This window comes from Triturus cristatus, chromosome 1_1 (assembly GCF_964204655.1).
Source record: "Triturus cristatus chromosome 1_1, aTriCri1.1, whole genome shotgun sequence".
In the NCBI taxonomy this organism is placed as follows: domain Eukaryota; kingdom Metazoa; phylum Chordata; class Amphibia; order Caudata; family Salamandridae; genus Triturus; species Triturus cristatus.
The window spans coordinates 33974508-33995702 of record NC_140579.1 but is presented as its reverse complement, the minus strand read 5'-3'; the positions used below and the strand labels follow the sequence as shown (position 1 = coordinate 33995702).

Here is a 21195-nt window from a genome sequence, read left to right as displayed (position 1 = left end):
TCTATAAATGCATCATGAGAAACAAGTTACACCAAGGAAAATGTTACCTAGGGACACTCACATTTACTCTTAGAGCAAGCATTCCTGCAATTACAATACAACATCTTTTAAATGCAAAAGTAAAGAGAACAATGGTTAAACATAACATGACATTTCATATAGGTAAAATAGAATAAGATACTTCAAGCAAAGCAGAGCAAGACATTTTAAGCAAAGTAAGACAAGAGCTCCCAGTTCTTGGGGAAAACCTGCACAGCCTGTTAACCTACATACAGACGGCGAGGTTGTCCGTCGATATCTGTGGGTGCTCCCTTTTTATATCATTTTGTGGGCTCCTTTGCACGCTACATCTACCTACGTATGCTACCCAAAAGCTTCGTCTGCAGATTTTACCAGACATTTCGACATTTACCCACTTAATGCTGACAATGGACTGGGTGAAAAGGTCTGTCTCTCAGGCCAATCGCTTATCGTAAGTTCCATAGAGCAAGCAGAAAATAATGGGTATTGTACAGGAATTCAATATATTCATGTATAAAATCTCCTCAGTTCTCCTAACTTGACGCTCTGCGGTTGCCACTTCCTTAAAAGCGGGAAACCTGCCCAGGAAGCAAGTACCAGTCCAGGATGCAGCCTACTGTATGTCGACAGTTTCAGGGGGATGTTGAACTTTGATACCGAGCACGGAGCACTCGGGTAGGGTGGGGGCTACTAGTTTGGAGCAGAAGGCCTCGCAGACCTGCCTTCAGACTGCTATACACTAAAATTGCAGAGCTATGGTCAATTTAACAAAGAGGCCTACATATTGAACAGAAGGGCCTACACAGGGGTTTTATGCTGGCTGAGTGGTAAGGATGTCTCAGGATAATTATATAGCAACACAGGACCCGCTGGTCAATTTAATACGGCCTACAAATGCGGCTGGCAGGGCAAGGACATGGGTCTCATACTTCAGGTGTGGACAGAACGGGCCAGGGGCCCCCTGTGATACAAAATCTACCCTCCTTCAAGGCTGTGGCAATGTAATAGACCATTGTGGGCAGAAGGAAGAGGCAATGGTAGTACAACCATACATGCCAACAGACCCGATTCAGCCAGGAAACGTCCAATGTTTTTAAGCTCAAATGGGCTTTATTTGATCTGTCTCCTGTCTACAATATCCTCTTTTTCAATGTAACTCAAAGGGGAAAATCAATACCCCAGTTTTTTTTCAAAATCTCCCTCTTACCAAGTTCAAAATGTTCGCAAGTATGGTACATTGGCTCATGGAAGGAAATGGGATAGGGACATGGACTTGGATAACAGAGGACAGGAGAGACATGGAGAGGTGCACCAAACTGACCCTGCAGGGCAGGCATCAGGGTTTGCAGCAGCACAATACACCACACAGGGCATGCAGGACGGGAGTGCAGCACAACAATCCATAGAAAGCAAGAGGGAGGGGACAGGACCATGCACATGGACAACAGAGAACAGAGGGGCAAGAGGCAATGGTAGCTAGCTGACCATAATGGACAGACAGGAGAGAAGGCTGCAGCATAACAGACCATAAAGGGCAGGAGGGACGGATCAGGGGCATTACAATGGAACAGACAAGCCAGGAGGGAGGGAGTAGGGGTCTGCACATGTAAACAGAGGGCTGGAGGCAAGGGGGCAGGGCAGGAGCAGCAAGATGGCCATGGAGGTCAGGCAGGATGGGCACTAGAAGCAAGACACAACATGAAGAGCAACAGTGAGACTGTGATGGCATACACACAGACCATGGAGGGAAGGTGGGAGGGGGTCAGGGGCAGCTAACTGACCACACAGGGAAGGTGGGAGGGGCCATGGCAGCACAGAAGACCATGCATGGCAAGTGGGAGGGTTAGTGGCAGCACAATGGCTATGATGGGCAAGAAGGAGGGTGCAGGGGCATGCACAAAGGACGATGGAGGATAGAAGGGAGGGTCAGGACCTGTGCACAGACAAGAAAGTTCAGGGGAAGGGGCCTCACAACAGACCACACGGGGCAGGCAGGAGGAGCAGTTGCAGCACAACAGACCAGGGAGGGCAGAAGGGTGTGGCAGTACAATGGACCATGTAGGACAGGAGGAAGAGGATAGAGGCATGGCATGTGGACAGGCAGGGTGGAGGTGGCAGGGGCAGGTTACAGTCATCTGACAATGCTAGGCAGGTGGGAGGGGAGTGGCAGCTCAACAGAACACTCAGAGTAGATAGGAGTGGCAGGTCCATGGGACATGGTGGGCAAAAAGGATGGAGCAGGGGCATGCACAAAGACATCGGAGGGCAGGGGGAAGGAGAATAGGGGCAGCAAGCTAAGCACAGAGTTTAAGCAGGAGGTCAATGATGGGGCATAGAATTGGGCAATGGAGGGCAGGAGGAGTGGACTGGTACATCATACTAAATTGAGGGCAGTGGCAGCACATCAGATCATGCATGGCAGGAGGGAGGAGGCTAGTCCATGGATTCACACAACAGAGGATAGGGAGGAGGGGGATGGGGCAGCAAGCTAACTGTTCAGAGAAGGCGGGTATTAGAAACTTTATTGTTTTTAAAACATTTTGTCTGTGCAAACTACTTAAAATATGAACAAGTATGCAGCATAATCTCACTTTTATTCAGGAAGAAGAAGACGTTAGTGACTGTGACTCCGGGCTCACTTGGCAAAAACACCCCCTGACCCTCCACCCCCTATCGCAAAATGTAATGCCCGTGAAAAGGGTAGGTGAACACAGTGTTATATAGAACATAGTCCTGAGAGCACGATTGAAAATGAAAACTAGATATAGTGTATGGTATAAACTATGCACCAAAAAGTGTGATATAAGATGAACCAGGCGTGAAATATAATATGCAATACATTGTGCGCAATGACAGATTCATTGGAGAGCGCGAGATAGCACAGGCACTAGCGCGTGCTATGCGATATGCGCCTTGGAGTGTAATATGCACAGGGCAGTGTTGTGTAACCTAACTAGTCTCTAAAGTTGTAATATAAAATATGTGCTGGGGAGTGTAACGTTGCATATGCACTGTGACAAAGATATGGATCCCAAATTGTAATATGTATGGCATAGCACTGTGCGTTATAACATAGGCATCGAGGAAGGCACGTTAGATGGGGCAATATAACCCGTGCGAAGACAAGTGTGGCATGACATTTTCACGGGGTGGTGTTACAGTGCACATGGGCTAGAGAGTGTCATAGCATATGCACTAGCTAGTGGAATACAATACAGAGGTGTGTGGCACTCGGCAGGCAATGGTGGGTGTAACACAGCATTGGGCTCTGTCAGGAGCGCGCTGTGACTCGCAAGTGATGTTCGTCCCTTTTCCAGAGAGTAAAATAAAAAGTATTACACATCCGGCAGTGGATGTGTGTTTTATTAACTGTGAGGGGGGTTTCTTGCATAGTTTTGGTCGAATTTTTGTCTAATCCCCTTTGAATGGCTTGGTGTGCATGTGTATTAAATGTGCCCGTCAATAGCTACCCATGTTTGTATAAATAAACGACAAGGGTGTCTACCGGGATTAGGCACGGTAGAGCATCAGACATGTCAGAGCTTCACTAGTGGTGTAAATACATTCCACGTGGATTAATTGCATGCATAGTCGCCTTTTAATGAATATCACGCAAATCGTCATGGTGATAGGTACGTACAGTTTGTCCAGCATGTCCTAGGTGTGTCTATAAATATATATTTTTTAAAAATAATAAAAAACAGTGGCCGGCCCTGGGGATTGGGGTCAAAAAAATATAATTAGGAGACAGGCCCTGGGGGATGGGGTCATCAGGGCCAATAAATTAGAATAAGAAGGGGAACCACACAGCCCCCCTTCTTAAAAAAATAAAATAAATAAAAGACTGGCATCGTGCCGGAGGCCATGCCCCCTCCATGCAGCACTCTGCAAACGCGCCCCCAACAGGCATCTCCAGTATGCGCCAGGGAGCTGCGCTGCAGACAGGTGTTCTGAGGCCAAGCCCCTTTTTACACCTCTCTGCAACGCAGCTCTGTGGCGCTTACTGGAGGTACCTAGTGGTCTAGTGTGACCCTAGGGACCCTTAGGATTCAAGGGGATTTAATCTCTCAACTTAGAACAGCCACAGGGCGCGTTTACACAGTGGTGAAGGGAGGGGACGGGGCCTGAGGTGACGTGTGCAAACACGCACCATGGCACGTTTTAAATTGGGGATATAATTTCCCTTCAATACTGAGGGCCCCTGGGGGCTAACTAGCCCACCAAGTGCTTCCAGTAAGCGCCACTGAGCTGCATTGCAGAGAGGTGGTCCAGGCCGTGCCACTTTTTACACCTCTCTGCAATGCAGCTCTGTGGCACTTACTGGAGGTACCTAGTGGGCTAGTTGGACCCTAGGGACCCTCAGGACTCAAATGAACTTAATCTCCCAACTAAAAACGGACACAGGGCGTGTTTACACAATGGTGAAAGGAGGGGACGGGGCCTGAGTTAACGTGTGCAAAAACGCCCTGTGGCCTGTTTTAAGAGGTAGTTTTAATCCCCATGCCCTATTATATACTAGGGGCTTATAGAGGAGGTAAGGCTAATCACAGGGCGACCCCAACGCATAATGTTCCCTAGTGTATGTAGGTGTTTTCACTGTATTCTAAGTGTCTTTTAACATAGCACTGGCTCTAGGACTGGTTAGTCAGACTCAGTTACCACCAGTATCCGTCTGAAAAAGTTGAGGGTACAGGATGATTTTGCAACAAGGCTTCTTTCTGCTCTTCTTTTTGTTCTTTCTGCACGTTATCCTTCTTCCTGCACTTATCTTCGTATTTGAGGACTTCTGTTGCTTCTTTCTGCACTTCTTTTGTTTCTTTCTGTGCATTTTTTCTTCTTTCTTCACATGTCCTATCTCTGTAGGCATAGTTAGAAATTAGCATTTAAAAAACCTTTGAAATTAACAGAAAAAACCATAGGTTTCAGGCACGTTATAGTTAGGAATTAGCATTTAAAAAACCTCAGAAATTCACTGAAAAAACCATAGGTTTCAGGGGTGTTATAGTTAGCTGGACTTTTCACTTGTACAAAACCATTGAAATTCCCCCGTTATAGTTAGTTCAGCTAACTATAACTCGCGCGCCCGCAATGCACTGCTGATGACGTCACATATTACATCACTCATGACATGGTCAGTGACATCACTCATGACATCACTGATGACATCTCAAATGACATCACTGATGACATCACTGATGACATCATCCTTGTGATAGAGTGGCAGACCTCCTCTCACCCTAATATAACCTTTGATACACACATTCAAAAATAGAGACTAAAATTTTCAAAACAATGGACATACCAATACCAGTTACAACAACCTCTTCAGTAATTCTAAGATCCACATACACATCCACTCATTCACCAACAGTCCAATACAGTCACTCATACATGTACTCACTCATCATATGTACTCATACACCTATACATCCTGTTACACAATGCCACTCATCCATAGAGTTACTCACACACATAGTCACTCATGCTAATAAAGAATCAAACATACATTTACTTGCATATACAGTTATACACACACCACCACACTTACTTCTACGGAAACTTACACATACTTAGTCTTTTAAACAATCACTTATAGAAACACATACTTATTCATACAGGAACTCTTTCAATCTCTCACTCTCACATATACTCACATATATACACTAATAGTCACATATACTAGTTTAAAACATATGTAGTTACTCATAAAGACACTATTGAGACAGTCATTCACTCACTAACACACCCATACACACACTCATCCACCCATACAGTCCTGCACACATACTGTGTTCAACACATACAAACAGTGAGTCACTCATTCATGCACCTATGCACTACGTAATACCCCCACCGAACCATGCAGACACTCAGACTGATACTCAAAAAACCAACTAATAACCTATATAGACACCCATGTAGCTACTCACCAACCCATGCAGCCACTTATACACAAAGTGAGAGACTGATACAGATATTTACATATTTAAACATTACTCACTAAGCCATGTATTCACTATGATACACTTAATCAGTCAGTTACACAATCAATTTTTCAAAAACAAATCATCCATTTAGACACTTATATACCCATTTATTCTTCCATCGACCTTGAGATATACATATATAAAACATATTTAATTTTCAGAATAACACACATTCACTGGATGATGTCATCAGTGATGTCATCAGGGATGTCATTTGAGATGTCATCAGTGATGTCATGAGTGATGTCACTGACCATGTCATGAGTGATGTAATATGTGACGTCATCAGCAGTGCATTGCGGGCGCGCGAGTTATAGTTAGCTGAACTAACTATAACGGGGGAATTTCAATGGTTTTGTACAAGTGAAAAGTCCAGCTAACTATAACACCCCTGAAACCTATGGTTTTTTCAGTGAATATATATATATATATATATATATATATATACACGCGCACTTAGCTACAGAGGCTTTCAGCCAACCCTTTTCATCAATTGGTCTATTATTGTGTCATTCGCATTTTCATCCATCCACTGCAGAATACAGCTTGGGACAGGGCAGTGGACCAGCCCACTACAGCCGTTGGCTAACTTTATTGCAAGTGGTGGCATCCTTCTTCTTCACAAGAAGTAAATCCACACACAAAGTAGTGCCCTTAAGAGTCAGTGAAAGTGTGGATAGCTTTACCTGTTTGGTGGCGAAAAAGAGGAAATAGGTAAGAGCTAAGCTTCAGATGTGTGTTAAAAAAAGAGGAAGAGTTAGAGCTATCGGCATTGTAAATGTTTCTTACCTATGTGTCATGGATTGAAGTGGATGTATGTGGTGTGGAGTGGAAATATGTGGGGTGGATCACAATTGTTAATTGTGGCATGGAATTGTGTGGAACGGTGTGCAGTTGTATTATGTGGATAGTACTTATGTGTGTTTGAGTGTGCTGTAATTATGTGGAGAGGGTTTGTGAGTTATGGAGTACAATTATGATGAATGGTATTTTGTGTTGTGGTGTGTTATGTAGTGGAGTTTAATTGCATGTAGTGCTGTTGAATTTTATGGTATGATGTTGAATTATGTCTTTTAAATTGGATATATGTGGTGTGTAGTGGAATTGTGTTGTGGTGGAATAATGTTTGTTTTTTTGTAATTATTGGGTGTGGAATGGATTTGTGTGGAGCTGAATAGTGTGGCATGGAACAGTGTGGTATAGTGTGAAATTATGTTGAGTGGAATTATGTGGCATGATGTGGAGTGTTTTATGTGGATTCTTATGTGGTATAGAGTGGATTTATGTGGTAATGAGAAGTGTGTAATTAGGTGGAGTTGAATTATGTAGATTGTAATTATGTTGCGTGTTGTGGCTGTATGGATTGGCATTGTATTGAGTGGTGTTGTATAGAGTAGAGCTGTATGGCTCTGAATGGAGTAAAGTGGAGTGCAGTTGTGAAGAATTGTGTGGAGTGCAGTTGGTTGAAGTAGTGTTGCATAGGGCAGAGGCGCATTGTGTGGAGAGGAGTTGGGTGGGGTTGTGTGGGTGGCGCTGCATTGCTCTCACTAAATGTGAACAGCCCAAGCAGCATGACGCGCTGAGCTCCTCACCCAAGACTTTCCAAATATGAACTGGGAGTGACTTTAACTAAACTTATTGGCAGCAAATCATTAAGCGCAATTTATACAGCTAACCCTGCCTTTCAAGTTTACACACACGTGATATTCTCACGCTCGTACCTTCAGCGAATTAATCTGGGTGAACTCGTCTACCCTCAGCTGTTTTCTGAAGCCCTCAATTGCTCTTCCTTGCACTACGAATAATTGCATCAATTTAGCTTGCTCACCCCTTATATGTCCTGATGATGATCTCGAACAGTTGAGATCGAAACGCCGTTGACCCTTTACAACAGAACTCTTCCTATTCTATAAAGTTGCTTGAGGAGTTTTACAATATTGTTAATGCAATGCCGTTATTTTTATCTTCACCATCACTCTGCACGTCACGCCTCTTTCACTTATTGTGTGAGCACCTGAATTCTATTGTTGTGGAAATAAATGTTTCACATGAACTGTTTATGTCCCTATGTACATTATTAATTTTTTTGCTCCTTTAAAATAATTAATCTTCAACTCTCTAACCATAGTGCTCTCCTTAGAATCACTTTATTATTGGACCTTTTGGCCACACCCAAACCATTGTTTTTTTACCGCATTGTTTGGTGCTGCGTGAAGTAGTGTGCAGTGGAGTTGTGTAGAGTGGGGTGGCATTGTGCCGAGTGCAGTTGCGTGGAGTGGAGTTGTGTAGTGTAGAGCAAAGTGGCTGGAGTAAAGCAGAGTGGTGGTAAGCTACGAGCACTGGTCTCGAATGTTCTAGCTTAAAGGAACAAATAGTGCCACAAACTGTCTAAGTAACATCACATGTAGTAAGTGAAGTCCTTTAAAATAGATGTAGTTCAAAGCCAATATTAAGAATACAAAATTTCTCGCAGAGACGGTGCAGGCGCTGCCTTGGCAAGACCTAAACACAGATAAATGGGAGAGGTAGGAAGGAGAAGATATCAGAGCGGTAGCTAAAGACAGAAAGGGTACAGAATGAATGAGAAGAGTGAAGAGAACTGGTAACAGCAGAAATTGGAGTGTGAGAAGGGAGGATGAAGAGAATTAAAAGTGGAAAGGGAATGAAAGCGAAAAATAAGACGCCAAGAATAAAGCGTGAAAAAGGAGAGAAAGGAAAGAGGGCAGGAAAGGTGAAAAGTAGTTTCAGAGGGGAGAGTTGAAAGAAAGCGCACACAGGACAGAGCACTAAAGACTGGAACATGGGAAAGGAGCATGGTGAAATGGGAAGGAAGATTAAAAAATAGTGCAGGAGATGAAGAAAGGGAATATGCCTCCGTTTTATAATATGTATGTATGGAAATAAATTAACATTTAGGGAGGACAGGCCTATATCAGTCAGTCAAAAACACTTTATTTGATTAATTAAAATCATAAAAGTACAAATTTCATACAATAATAAAAAAGACAATCAAAGACATAAAATATACCAACATATTTACAGCGAATCCACAGAATTAAAAATGCCATACCTAAAAAACGAGCATTAGATGGTTACTCAAGAATTGCACAAGTTGGGAAAAGTTTTTGATTTGCAGCGCACAGCTGCCGCCAAGAAATTTGCCACACTAAATATAATACGAGTACTGCTCAACTGCTGGAGAAATAACAGGGCAGGTCTAACTTGTAAAAAGCCGGCTTCCTTCAAAATTGGGAGCAGATATTTTTTCCGGCTTGCAGAATAAAACTCGCAAAACATAATAAAGTGCAAAGTGTCTTGGGGTGAAAAATCATCACAGTTGCATGGCCTGCTACATTCAGGTCTACCCCAGGACGGATAGAAACCAAGTGAATACTGGATCAGATTAAATCTAAATCACAACGATAAAAATCTGTGGTGTGAATTGGAAACAATACTTAAATAGGGTTCCAGCGAGGGAGATAAGAGGAGCATAAAATGCGCTCTAACACATGGTTTTAAAAGTTCTCTCTCTTCGAGATCCAATTTAGCCCTATCTATAAAAGACTGCTTAATCCAAGCTATATCTGCCTTGACAATATGTGATGGGGATAAAAAGAGCTCAGGACGCCCAAGACGGGAGAACGCCGCTCTGACGTACTCCAGACAGGGTATTCTTTTAGCATAGTCCATGGCTAAGATGTCGTTAAGAATCAGATGGTTAAGAGTGATTTCCTGATTTAACCAGGTTTTCACCCAGCACAACAATGGGGCCATCTTCAACTTGTCCGTGACATAGCCCAAACCAACCTCCGCGTGGATAGAAAAAACAGGAGTCGATTGGGGGACTGAGAACAAATGTCTCAAGAATCTATTTTCAACCACTTGGATCATATCCTGCATAACATAACCCCACAGTGCCGCGCCATAGGTGGCGATAGCCAGGCTTTTCGAAGTTTAAACTTTCAGCAGGGCCTCCATTGGTCTTGCCCCCAGTCTTTTAGCATAACTCAACAGCGCAGAAGTAAACCTGGTTACAGAGTTATTTTTGAGCTTGATTTGCGGGCCCCAAGTTCCATTCTCGTCAAAGAGGACTCCCAGATAGCAGAAAACCTTTACTCTAATGATCTCTTCCCCGTTACAGAATAAAGATCTAGATTTAGGCTTTTTGCCCTGTTTCCCCACCACCATAAAATAGGATTTCTTTATATTCACCTTAAGGTCAAACAGCCATACAGGCGCCAAAGGCATCCAACAATCTCTGAAGCCCCACACCAGTGCGGGCCAACAGGACAGTGTCGTCCGCGTATAGGAGAACCGGTATAACTAGATCCCCTACACGTGGAGCATCCGCCCTCGGGATCCCCAAGGACCTTTCCAGGCCGTTGATATAAATGGTAAAGAGGAGTGGGGCAAGGATACACCCCTGCCTCACCCCTCTCTCTGACCTAAAGTGCTTAGTGCGTTTCCCATCCTGAGTGACCCTCACTGAGGCAGAGAGGTCCTGATGAAGTGCTGCTAAAAAACTTACTAAGGGAGGGTCAATACCCAATTCCAGCATGATGGACCATAACTTTGACCGATTAACTAGATCGAAAGCAGAAGACAGGTCCATAAAAGCCATAAAAAGGGACCCGTCCTTCGCCACCGTGTATTTACTAATTAAAAGCTGGAGATTTAGACATTGATCCAAAGTCCCCCTATTGGCGCTAAACCCATATTGCAAATTAGACAAAATACCCTCACTGTCTAAGGCATCCCTAAGTTTAAGAAGTAAGACCCTGCCCAAGATCTTCACTGCAGAGTCTAACAGGGAGATGGGTCTATAGCAGTAAGCGTCTCCACGTTGGCCCTTTTTGAAGATTGGGATGATTACCGCTGTAGCCCACGAAGTGGGGAACCTGTAACCAGAAACAGCATTAAAAACATTTGCTACATTCCTTGCCCATAAGTTAGGAGAGGAGCCATATAGGTCTGCCGGCACTCCGTCAGGGCCCGGTGCCTTATTACTGGCAGAATCCTTTATGGCTCTCTCCACGTCCAAAGGATCAAAAGATAAGCAGGGCAAAGAATGGGGTACTAAAAAGGTGCTACTACTTACGGGACTTGAACCACCCGCCCCATACATATTGCTAAAATGGTCAAACCATTGCTCATCCGGGATTACACAGTCCAGGACAGTGCCCTCGGTGCCCGAGAAAAAAAGGTGATTAATTGTTGCCCAGAACTTACCGCTGTCCCGTAGAGCATCGATAGATAGAAGATTGTCCCAAGCTTCTGATTTTATTGCCTTTTTCCTTTTGGCAATAGCCTCTTTATAAGCCCCACTCGCTACTGCAATTGCCCCCTTATCCCTAGGACTACTTTTTAGCGCCTGGTGCAGGATCCTATGGGCCCTAGAGCAACTCCCGTCAAACCATCTTGAGTGATTGCTACCTCGGCGGGTATTGGAGGAAGTCAGATCCCTGGAGATCTGTGCACAGATAGCCTCAAAGGCCCTAACCACCTCCACCGCAGGCGAGTTATCATTAAGGCAGATGGCCCAAGGCCCATCAATTTTAGCACAAAGCTCCTCCAGAAAAATTGCAGGGACCACCTTGGCCCATTTGACCCTACGACCCTGGTCTTTCGTGATCAAGGGAAGATCTCTTTGGCAATCATGGCGCAAACCACCCAAACTCTCAGGCAAAACCAACTCCAGATATACCGGGTTGTGATCGCTATGGGCAGACGGGACGACTTTGTAAGCTCTAGCCCTAGCTAAGGAGCCAGAAGACATACAAATGTAATCTATCACTGACCCCAAAGTAGAGCCTTTGTACGTAATAGCCATGCCCCCAACCTCTATAAAATTAGACTCAAAAATGTTGGTAGTGGCAAGGAAATCCTCTAGGGCCTCCCCCTGCTTAGTATGCTCAAAATGGGGGGCCACAGCACCTGAAGGCCCCTCAGGAGCTTCATGGGCCCTCACATGACACTCACCAACACAGGGATGAACATTAAAATCGCCCATGAGGACGATCTCGAAACCAGAGTTTTGTTTTTGACTGTATTCTAAAATAAAATTTTGCAAAGCGACCACATGTTGATTAAAGACAACACAGTCCCTAGAATTATAAAAATTAATCAATAGAATTTTCATGGAATGGGAGATAAACCATTCAACACAGAGAAAATTATTCAAACCAGAGACCAGACGAGTGAACGTGCCCTTCAGATGAAGTGCAAAAAGGAATATTGGACCCCCTTTCGCTCGTCCCGCCCCACCCAAAGCTGCCGGTACCACATAGCTAGAATAACCATCCATAAAGAAGTTGCTTGAGGGGTCCCATGTTGCCTGCATGGCAATAATGTCATGTTTACCTAGGAAATCGAGCCAGGATGCATCCGCTCTCTTGGATCTGGTCCAGGCAACATTCCAACTAATTAATTTACAACTAGCCCCTCCAGCAGGGTTTTCAAGACAGGGTTCAGCTGGCTGAACCGTAACTGTCAGTCAGTCATCAGCTTCCAGATTTGACAGTGGGGTATAACAGTTGTTCAAGATCAGATTGGAGGAATGGGGCAGAGAAACATTATTTGGTAACTGACGGTCTCCAGGCCTTAACGGTACCCCAGATCTTTGACACCCCACCATATAAGGCTGTCTATACGGAGGTTGTTGCCTCGGGGGTGGGGGGGGGTGTTTTTAACAGCACGAGCTTCAACCAGATGACTGTGTATACCAGATGAGAATTTAGTTGGGGGTGGGTAGAAAAACCCTAGGGGGACTGGTCTAATTCCCCTATGCCCTACCTCAGACCCATCCCAAAACAATCTGTCTGCAATGTCCGAGCTATTAAAATTAGCTATTACACAATGACCCACAAGCCGCTTCGGCCGCCGCCCCACCCACCCCACCCTTCTCGCCATGATGATGTTGGGGGAGATGTCTAGTCCTCCTCAGCTGGAGGCAGTGCACCAAGATCTAGTCGCCCTCAGTAAGTCGTGCGTAGATTCCAACACTCCCTCACGGAGCGGAGGAACCCCTACGAAAACAGCCACCAATGGAGCCGATTCCGGGGGAAGGTCAAGGGTAACCGAGCTGCTCCTAGCCTGCCTCACACTCCGGCCCAAGGGCTGGGCTGCATCATTACTAGCCGCACGTGGCGTATTACCACAGGTATGATTGCCTAATAGCGACTGCGCAGTGGAAAGGGGTGGGTCCGTGCTCTTCACCCTACCAGGGGTACTACCGATCCCAACATGATTGGATCATTGGCCCAGAAGATACTCCCATGCCCCCCTCTGGCCTATGTGGGCTATGCATGGCCTGACTGGCCCCACTTAATGTAAACTAAACTCTTTAATAAAGGCTACAATTTTGGTACATTGGTTAAGCAGGTCAGCCACACAGGTATTCAAAGTCTCAACAATGTCTTTAGCGATGCCCACCAGTAAAGGTTCTAATCGTGAGGTGATTATGTCTTCTAGTAGGTCCGCCGTAAGGATCCCTAATGGCCCCTCAGTAGGCTGCAGAGCTTTGGGGGTTTTAGACCGTTTCAGGATCTTCTTCTTGCAGATCCTTGCAGGACCTGCGTTACCATGGGCCTGTTGCCCCCGTTGATCAACCACACCCTGGGTAAAAATAACAGGGTCCCTTACTACAGGTGGATTAGACACAACCACCACAGGTTCCAGAGGTATGCTGGGTACTACCACACAATCAGTAGTTTCGCAGGGCAGAGTGGGAGGTACCAGGCCAAGTTCCTGTTCTGCATTAGCAATTTCTTTGGATAACACCCCAACAGCAGATGACAAATAAGAAATTATACAGTCCGATTTTCTGGCAACCTTTGCTTTCTTCCCATTCCCCTCCATAGACACTGCTTGTTTGCGCTTACCCATTACGAAGATTTGGGGGGGTGGCCCGGCCCGACCTCCTTCGACCTCTGACGGCCCACCCTTTGCCCGGGCTTCGCCCACGCGCGTCCCGTGTGGCGGGATGTGGGGCCTGTAGATATTGCTCGTGACCTCAGGGGGCGGGACCGCCGATGCTGTCGCTGCCCCTCAGGCTCCTGGGGCTTGTGGTGCGGTTCTTGCAGGGTCAGCCGTTCCCCCGAGTGCGTTGCGATGCGTCTCCCGCGGAGCGGGAGACGTGAGGTTCAATTTCAAGTCCCCGGTAGGAAGGGGGCGGGGGCGCCGATGCTGTCGCTGCCCCTCAGGCTCCTGGGGCTTGTGGTGCGGTTCTTGCAGGGTCAGCCGTTCCCCCGAGTGCGTTGCGATGCGTGTCCCTCGGAGCGGGAGACGCGAGGTTCAATTTCAAGTCCCCGGTAGGAAGGGGGCGGGACCGCCGATGCTGTCGCTGCCCCTCAGGCTCCTGGGGCTTGTGGTGCGGTTCTTGCAGGGTCAGCCGTTCCCCCGAGTGCGTTGCGATGCGTCTCCCCTATATCATTACTGGGCTTCACCTACTGCATCGTTCTGCTGCCAGACACACCATCGAGATTCATTCACTGTGACAGGGTTCTCTGCCATGAATAATATGTTTTACCTTATTAGTTAACTGTCTCAGGGAAAAATATAAAAACGTCACCAGGAAAGGAAAAATAGGCAGAGAGAATTATGACGTTTTCATATTTTTTCCCTGAGCAAATTAACTAATAAGGTAAAATACATCAAATCGTACATTTTTGTAATTTTCAAACATACACACTATATGTCCCATAATGCACTATATTGGGGCACGAATAAAATGAAAATAGCGAGTTGTAGTTCTAAACAGTTATCTATTTTTGTTTACTGTATATGGGCCCACTAGTGTGAATAATGATACCGCTACGAAATAATTAATATTGGTGGTGTCCCGAGTTAATTATAAATCTTACTCGGAACCTTTTTTTGCTTTAACGCGAACCGGAAGTTCTTGTTTACTTCCGGGTCGCGTTGCTGTGCGGAACGATGGAGATGAGAATATAAGGCCGTGCCCGTCTCAACAGCGTCTGCTCCATTTGGGAGAGGCGTACGGAGTGAGTCGGTAAGTCTGGTTCCTCCGTTGTGATTATTTTGTGTTCCGCTTGTTCTATGTTTTATATTTATTGCCGTTCGAAAACCTATCGCTGTTCGAGCTTACACTCACGTATATAACAGCGATTTGTTATGGAAATAAGAGCGCGCTGTGGAAGATATCATTCTTGCAGACGTTGTTTGCTAAGACATGTGTATGCCTGGATTTGCTTTTTTAGGCAATATTTATACGAGTGAGGGCAGCAAAAAATAGTAACTTGTGTGCCATGACTTAGGAAGGAGATTATTAAACTATCTACCAATTCCACTTATCAAAACACTATTATGGATAGTGAAATGTTGTGACCTTAAACTGGGAGTCCTTTACATGATTGTTTTAGCACATCATTATAAACAGGATAGAGTCGCTTGTAACTCAATACGATGTGTTGATTTGTGTGTACTTGCTTGTTTTTTAAAATATTTTAGACACCCGTTCGCAAGGACCATTGAAGGGTATTGGCAGGTAATTCACTGCTTAATGGTGAGGACAATATTCTTCATTTCATATTCACTTGTGTGCCACGTGGGTGTTTTTTGGCACAAAATGTATATACACTTGGTGATAGATATTGGGAATAAAAATGTGAGATACTGAAGGTTATTATATTCATGTATTACAGAAAGAAGACCCAATGATGCTGGTCATTCATAATACCAACAAAATTTAAGTATGGTTTTTAGTCACATATTTTAAGCAGAGCGACAAGACAATGGTCCTGACGAATGCCATGAATTTATATCAACAGGCAGAAATATGTTGACCTGACCTAGTCAGATAAGAAATTTTGTTTTCCTATCGTCACGCTACTTATTTTAATCCATCCTTCAGGGAGAGCCATTAAATAATTTTTCTCCACATTGAGATGGTTTTAGATTCACATTAGACATTATTTTTTGCACTCTGCCCCTTATTCACACACTCACATTGGAGTATAGAACACCTCGTGCTCCTCTCCTGCGGGAGAGTTGTAGCCCACACAGAGTACCTTGCGGACACTGTGTATAAGAGGGGACCCAGTGATGAAGCATGTCACCATCTTGGTGAGTGAGGGTTCTCGTCTTTAAACTCTATACTGTTCACAGGTACAATCTGTAATTTTGTGGATTGGTTTCTTCAGTTTTTTCTCCCTAACATCATTCCAACATTTTTTCTATTGCGGTATTTTTTGTGAATTCTAAAATACATCAAATGACAGACAAACAGCTGTGGAATGGAGATGTTAAAAGGCTGATTAATGCTCTTTACATGCTTTGCGGGGGTTTGATGTGGGGAGGCATATTCTGCCAAAAGCCCGGAAATCCTTTTGAAAAGAATCCTCAGAAGCTGTCTGCTTCGTGTCACGAGCCATCCAATCCCCAGGTTTTAATAGGCATCTAAAACAGCTCATCTGATCATTGCAACTTTTCTGGGTAAGTAACTCAAGCATAACTTGGTTTGCAGCTATTAAGTGATTTGCCTAGAATCCCAGGATCCGACGCTAGGACGCCATCCCGGGGCCCCAGTTTAAAAGTCAGCAGTTGTGACAGTAAGACCTCACCAGTGATGGTACGGCGATACAATTCATTCTCTACCACTCATTCATGCTCTATCTGTGAGAAGGTGGCCTGATATATGCTGTCCAGTAGTTCTAGTGGGTACCTTATATCAGTGCAAACAACCCCTTATGGTGAATGGTTAAAGACAACCTTATGTGAAAGCTATCCTAGTGGTAGCTATGGAAAGCAGCCTTCAGGCTAAGTCTTGAAGGAATGTAAAGCAGCTTGTTTTACAAGTTTATAATCTCTTGAATGATCAAATAAAAAGACAACCACACCAGGTATGTATTCAAAATATATGTATTTAAGGTTAAACACACCCCTCTAGTATCTTTATGAGACTGGAGGTCGAAGTACTAAAGTTACAAGTGATTAATCATCAGTAAAAGCACAAATACACGTTTGAGCCCTAGGGGAGTACCAAACCATATACTAAAAAGTGGTATAAGAACCACGACTGTAATAGGCACTAGGCCTATTGCCTCTAGAATCGCTGGGACCCCAAGGAACCACCCAAGGTAGGAACACAGGGGACCCACAGGAACTGTATGCAGTGTGGAAACATAACTGCGGGTTCCTATTACTTCTTATGGGGAATGTCGCGGTTGGAATTACAAAGATTAGGGACGCTTATAATCGAATCAGGACCAAACCCTCTTGGACTTAGGAAGTTCTAGGTCTAGCACCCACGAGAGTACCGGAGTACTCGAGTTACCTCACCCAGGGAAGCCGGGTGCATAGGTGTCTTTTGGTGTCGGGTCGCGCCGTCGATTTCAATGGAAGCCTGCAAAGAACTGCTGCTGCTGTGAAGAGGAGAAGTGTCCGGAGAGATCCAAGCCTGGATCTAGGATGTAAGGAACCTGAAAGCAGTGGGGACAGAGCCTGGGTCACTTGCCAGTGACCTAGGGCAGGATTGACCAATGCCCACAGATGTCGGGTGCTTCAGGTGAGTTGATGGGTGTCTTGACTCTTCAGCCACGAGGTCCAGGAGATGTTAATGAAGTTCACGAGCCGGATTCGAGCTGTCCCACAAAGTCTGTTGAGTGCTGCGGTGTCGGCGACCAGGAAGGACCCAACAAGCCTTGCAATGGCACGTCACAGGAAATCAGAGAAAGGACTGCAGTGCAGACCAGAAAGGTCTGATGGACTCACCCAGTGAGGGTAAGTAAGAGCAAGTCTGGAACAACCAGAAAAGCCCCAACAGAAGTGGAGATGCCTTTGTGGGGACCTGCTAGCCAATGGGCTAGTGATCACGAAGGAGCCTCAAGCGGTCGCACTGGAAGCTGGCCCACGGGTCACTCGTGGAGTGGAGGCCAACAATCTTCTCAAGGCTGGGGCTACTCGGAGCCCAAAGCACAACTTCAAAGATGACCAGGAAGGTGTTGTTGCAGCAAAAGTTCACGGTATCCAGGGGTCACGGTTCCACGTTACCCGCGATAGCCACGGGCCTTGGCTTTGCTGTGGACTCAGGGTAGCCTTGGGGAAGTCAACCTCAGGGGATGCAGAGACTTCGGCTTCCGGCAGGAGCTTCAGTAATGCAGACCAGTCAGTTGCTTCTTTGGTGCCTGCCAAGCAGGGGAGTCACTCCTTGACCCCAAGGGAGATTTCTTCCGTCTCCTAGTCGTGATAGAAAGTCGAAGGTCCAGGATATATGTTTTAGAGGTTCGTCCAGGGTAATCTAGAGTCCTAGGGACTGGATTCCTATACTTATACTAAGTTTAGGGGATGGACTAACTCTAAGGCTCCACCTATGGGTGGGCCTGGGGTGGGGGTGGTTACACCCCTTCCCCTTTGTCCAGTTTCACGCCAGAGCAGGGGCTGAGTACCCCAGCAACCGGTTTGAACTGGGCTATGCACAGGGACACCTTGTGTGCCCCAGGCAGTGTCTCAAAAACATTCTCTGAATGCACCCACCCTGCCCCAATACACATCTGCCTGTCTGGGGAGGTGGTTACACCTCCCTGTGACAGGAAACCTATTGTCCAGGCCTCCCCTGCCGGAGTTTCCCCCAGCAGCAGGAGGCCAGACCCGTGTCTGTGGCAGTGGCATCCATTTTGTGATGCCAGGACTTTGAAAGGATTTAACAGGGTTTAGCCAGTGTGAACATGTCTCTCCCTCTAGAAGGGTGGAATTCTACCCCCGTAGCCAGAACTGGCGGGGGTAGTATTCCAAAGCGTTTGACACCAAACACGACATGTTTTGATGCAGCCATCCCAAAGTTAGCATTTACCGGGAGGTTATAATGCACTTAAGAGTATATGGTATGGCTGTATCACAGTACAACCATAAGGAAGTATTTCCGAATGCTGCAGAGGGGCTCAGCTCATGCTTGGGCACCCTCTTACATAAAACCAAGCACTCTGCCTTCAGGATTGTAAAGGCCTGCCATAGGAGCAGCTTATAGGTTTATATGTGTCTGTATAAGGTAGTGATATAGGTAGCCTATATCACAGTAAGGGGTGCAAGCACACCCTTACCCAGGTTGCAGTAGCAGACCTGTGGTGTCATTTTGGAGTGCTTCCCAGGGGTGGCATAATACATGCTGCGGCCCCTGGTAGGCCTCTGAGGTACCTATGCCCTAGGTACATAGTATACCATATACTAGGGGCTTATAAGGCACTCCAGAATCCAATTAGATATGTACCAAATGTACATGGAAACCATTTTAGAGAGGAAGCAGCTAGGCTGTGGGCCTGATTAGCAGGGCCACAGCCAGACTAAGGTCGAAAAACAGTGAAACACCAGCAAAAAGTGGGGGTACCCATGTGAAGCTGATCCTACTCTCCTACACAACCCCCCCCCCCCAAACGCAGGGACATTAAACTAACCTTCACCAGTTGAGTCTTCATGTTCTAAGTGGAAATACCTAGAGAGTCCATCTGCATTGGCATGGTTACTCCCAGGTATATGTTCCACTGTAAAGTCCATCCCCATTAGGGAAATGGACCACCTAAGCAGTTTGGGATTTTCACCCTTCAGTTGTTTTAGCTATAAGAGGGGCTTATGGTCTGTCTGAACAAGGAAGTGAGAACCAAACAAGTATGGCCTCAACTTCTTCAAAGGCCAAACCACAGCAAAGGCCTCCCTCTCAATAGCTGACCAACGTTTCTCTCTAGGGGTCAGCCTTCTGCTTATGAAAGCTACTGGCTGATCCTTTCCTTCTTCATTCAATTGTGACAGTACAGCCCCACCCCCAATTCAGATGCATCAGTTTGAACAATGAACTTTTTGGAGTAGTCAGGACTCTGCAGAATGGGAGCAGTACACATGGCCTGCTTCAGGTCATCGAATGCCTTTTGACAGCTAGCTGTCCACTGAACCTTTTTGGGCATTTTCTTAGAAGTTAAGTCATTCAAGGGTGTCACTATTGACCCATACCCTTTGACATATCATCTATAGTACCCAGTCAGGCCTAAGAAGGCTCTCACCTGAGTCTGGGTAGTTGGAGCAGTCCATTCCATTATGGTCTGGATCTTGCTCTGCAAAGGTTGAACCTGGCCTCCACCTACAAGGTGGCTCAGGTACACAACCTGACTCTGCCCAATATGGCACTTGGTAGCCTTGATAGTTAGGCCTGCTTTTTGCAGAGCCTCCAAAACATTCCTTAGGTGGACCACGTGATCCTCCCAGATGAAGCTAAAGACAGCAATATCATCTAGATATGCTGCACTAAAAGCTTCCAGGCCTGTGAAAACTGTATTCACCAACCTTTGGAAAGTGGCAGGTGCATTCTTCAAACCAAAGGGCATTACCACAAATTGATAGTGCCCATTAGGGGTAGACAATGCTGTTTTTGGCTTTGCATCATAAGCTAGCCTGATCTGCCAGTAGCCAGCTGTCAAGTCAAATGTGCTAAGCTACTTGGCTGAGGCCAATGTATCTATAAGCTCATCTGCCCTTGGTATTGGATGGGCATCAGTCCTAGTGACTGCATTGAGGCCTCTGTAGTCCACACAAAACCTCATCTCTCTTTTTCCACCACTGGTGTGAGGTTTTGGCACAAGGACCACTGGACTAGCCCTAGGGCTATCTGAGGGCTCAATCACGCCCAGATCCAACATTTTCTGGACTTCAGTCCTGTAACAGTCACTGACATGGTCAGGTTGCCTATAAATCTTATTTTTAATAGGCAGACTGTCCCCAGTGTTCACTTCATGAGTGCACCAGGTAGTCTGACTTGGAGTCCGTGAAAACATGTGTCTGATCTGATTGAGAACCTGTCTGCAATCAGTTTGCTGCTGGGCAGTGAGGCTGCCTGCCAAGGCTACAGCATCTACTGACCCATCATCAGGGTTCTGTGAGAGGAGGTCAGGGAGTGGGTCACTCTCTTCCTCCTGTCCCTCACCAGTTGCCATGAGCAAGCCCATGTCAGCCCTGTCCACATATGGCTTCAGCCTGTTGACATGGAGAACCCTATGGGACTCCTATGGGTTCCAAGGTCTACCAAGTAGGTAACCTCCCCTTTCTGTTCAACAATAGTGTGGGGTCCACTCCACTTGTCCTGGAGAGCTGCTGGGGCCACACATTCTGCCCTGGCTGATAAACAGCCAATACAGCCTTTTGGTCATGCCAGGCTTTTTGCAGTTCCTGGCTAGCCTCAAGGTTTTTG

General features: G+C 45.9%; 1 protein-coding gene across 4 annotated transcripts in view; it reads left to right on the top strand.

Annotated features, from left to right (window-relative positions):
* The window catches only part of LOC146869257 (olfactory receptor 4B13-like), a 179144-nt gene that overhangs the window by 40461 nt on the left and 117488 nt on the right, over nt 1-21195 (top strand). The window contains exons 1-2 of one of the 4 annotated variants that reach the window (XM_085646324.1): nt 14910-15018; nt 15477-15531. The exons of the other annotated variants lie outside the window; for them this stretch is intronic. Of the exons in view, the coding sequence (XP_085502450.1) occupies nt 15529-15531 (3 nt within the window). The 5' untranslated portion in view covers nt 14910-15018; nt 15477-15528. Of the gene's footprint in view, nt 1-14909; nt 15019-15476; nt 15532-21195 lie in introns of those variants that run through there. 4 annotated transcript variants of the gene reach the window in all.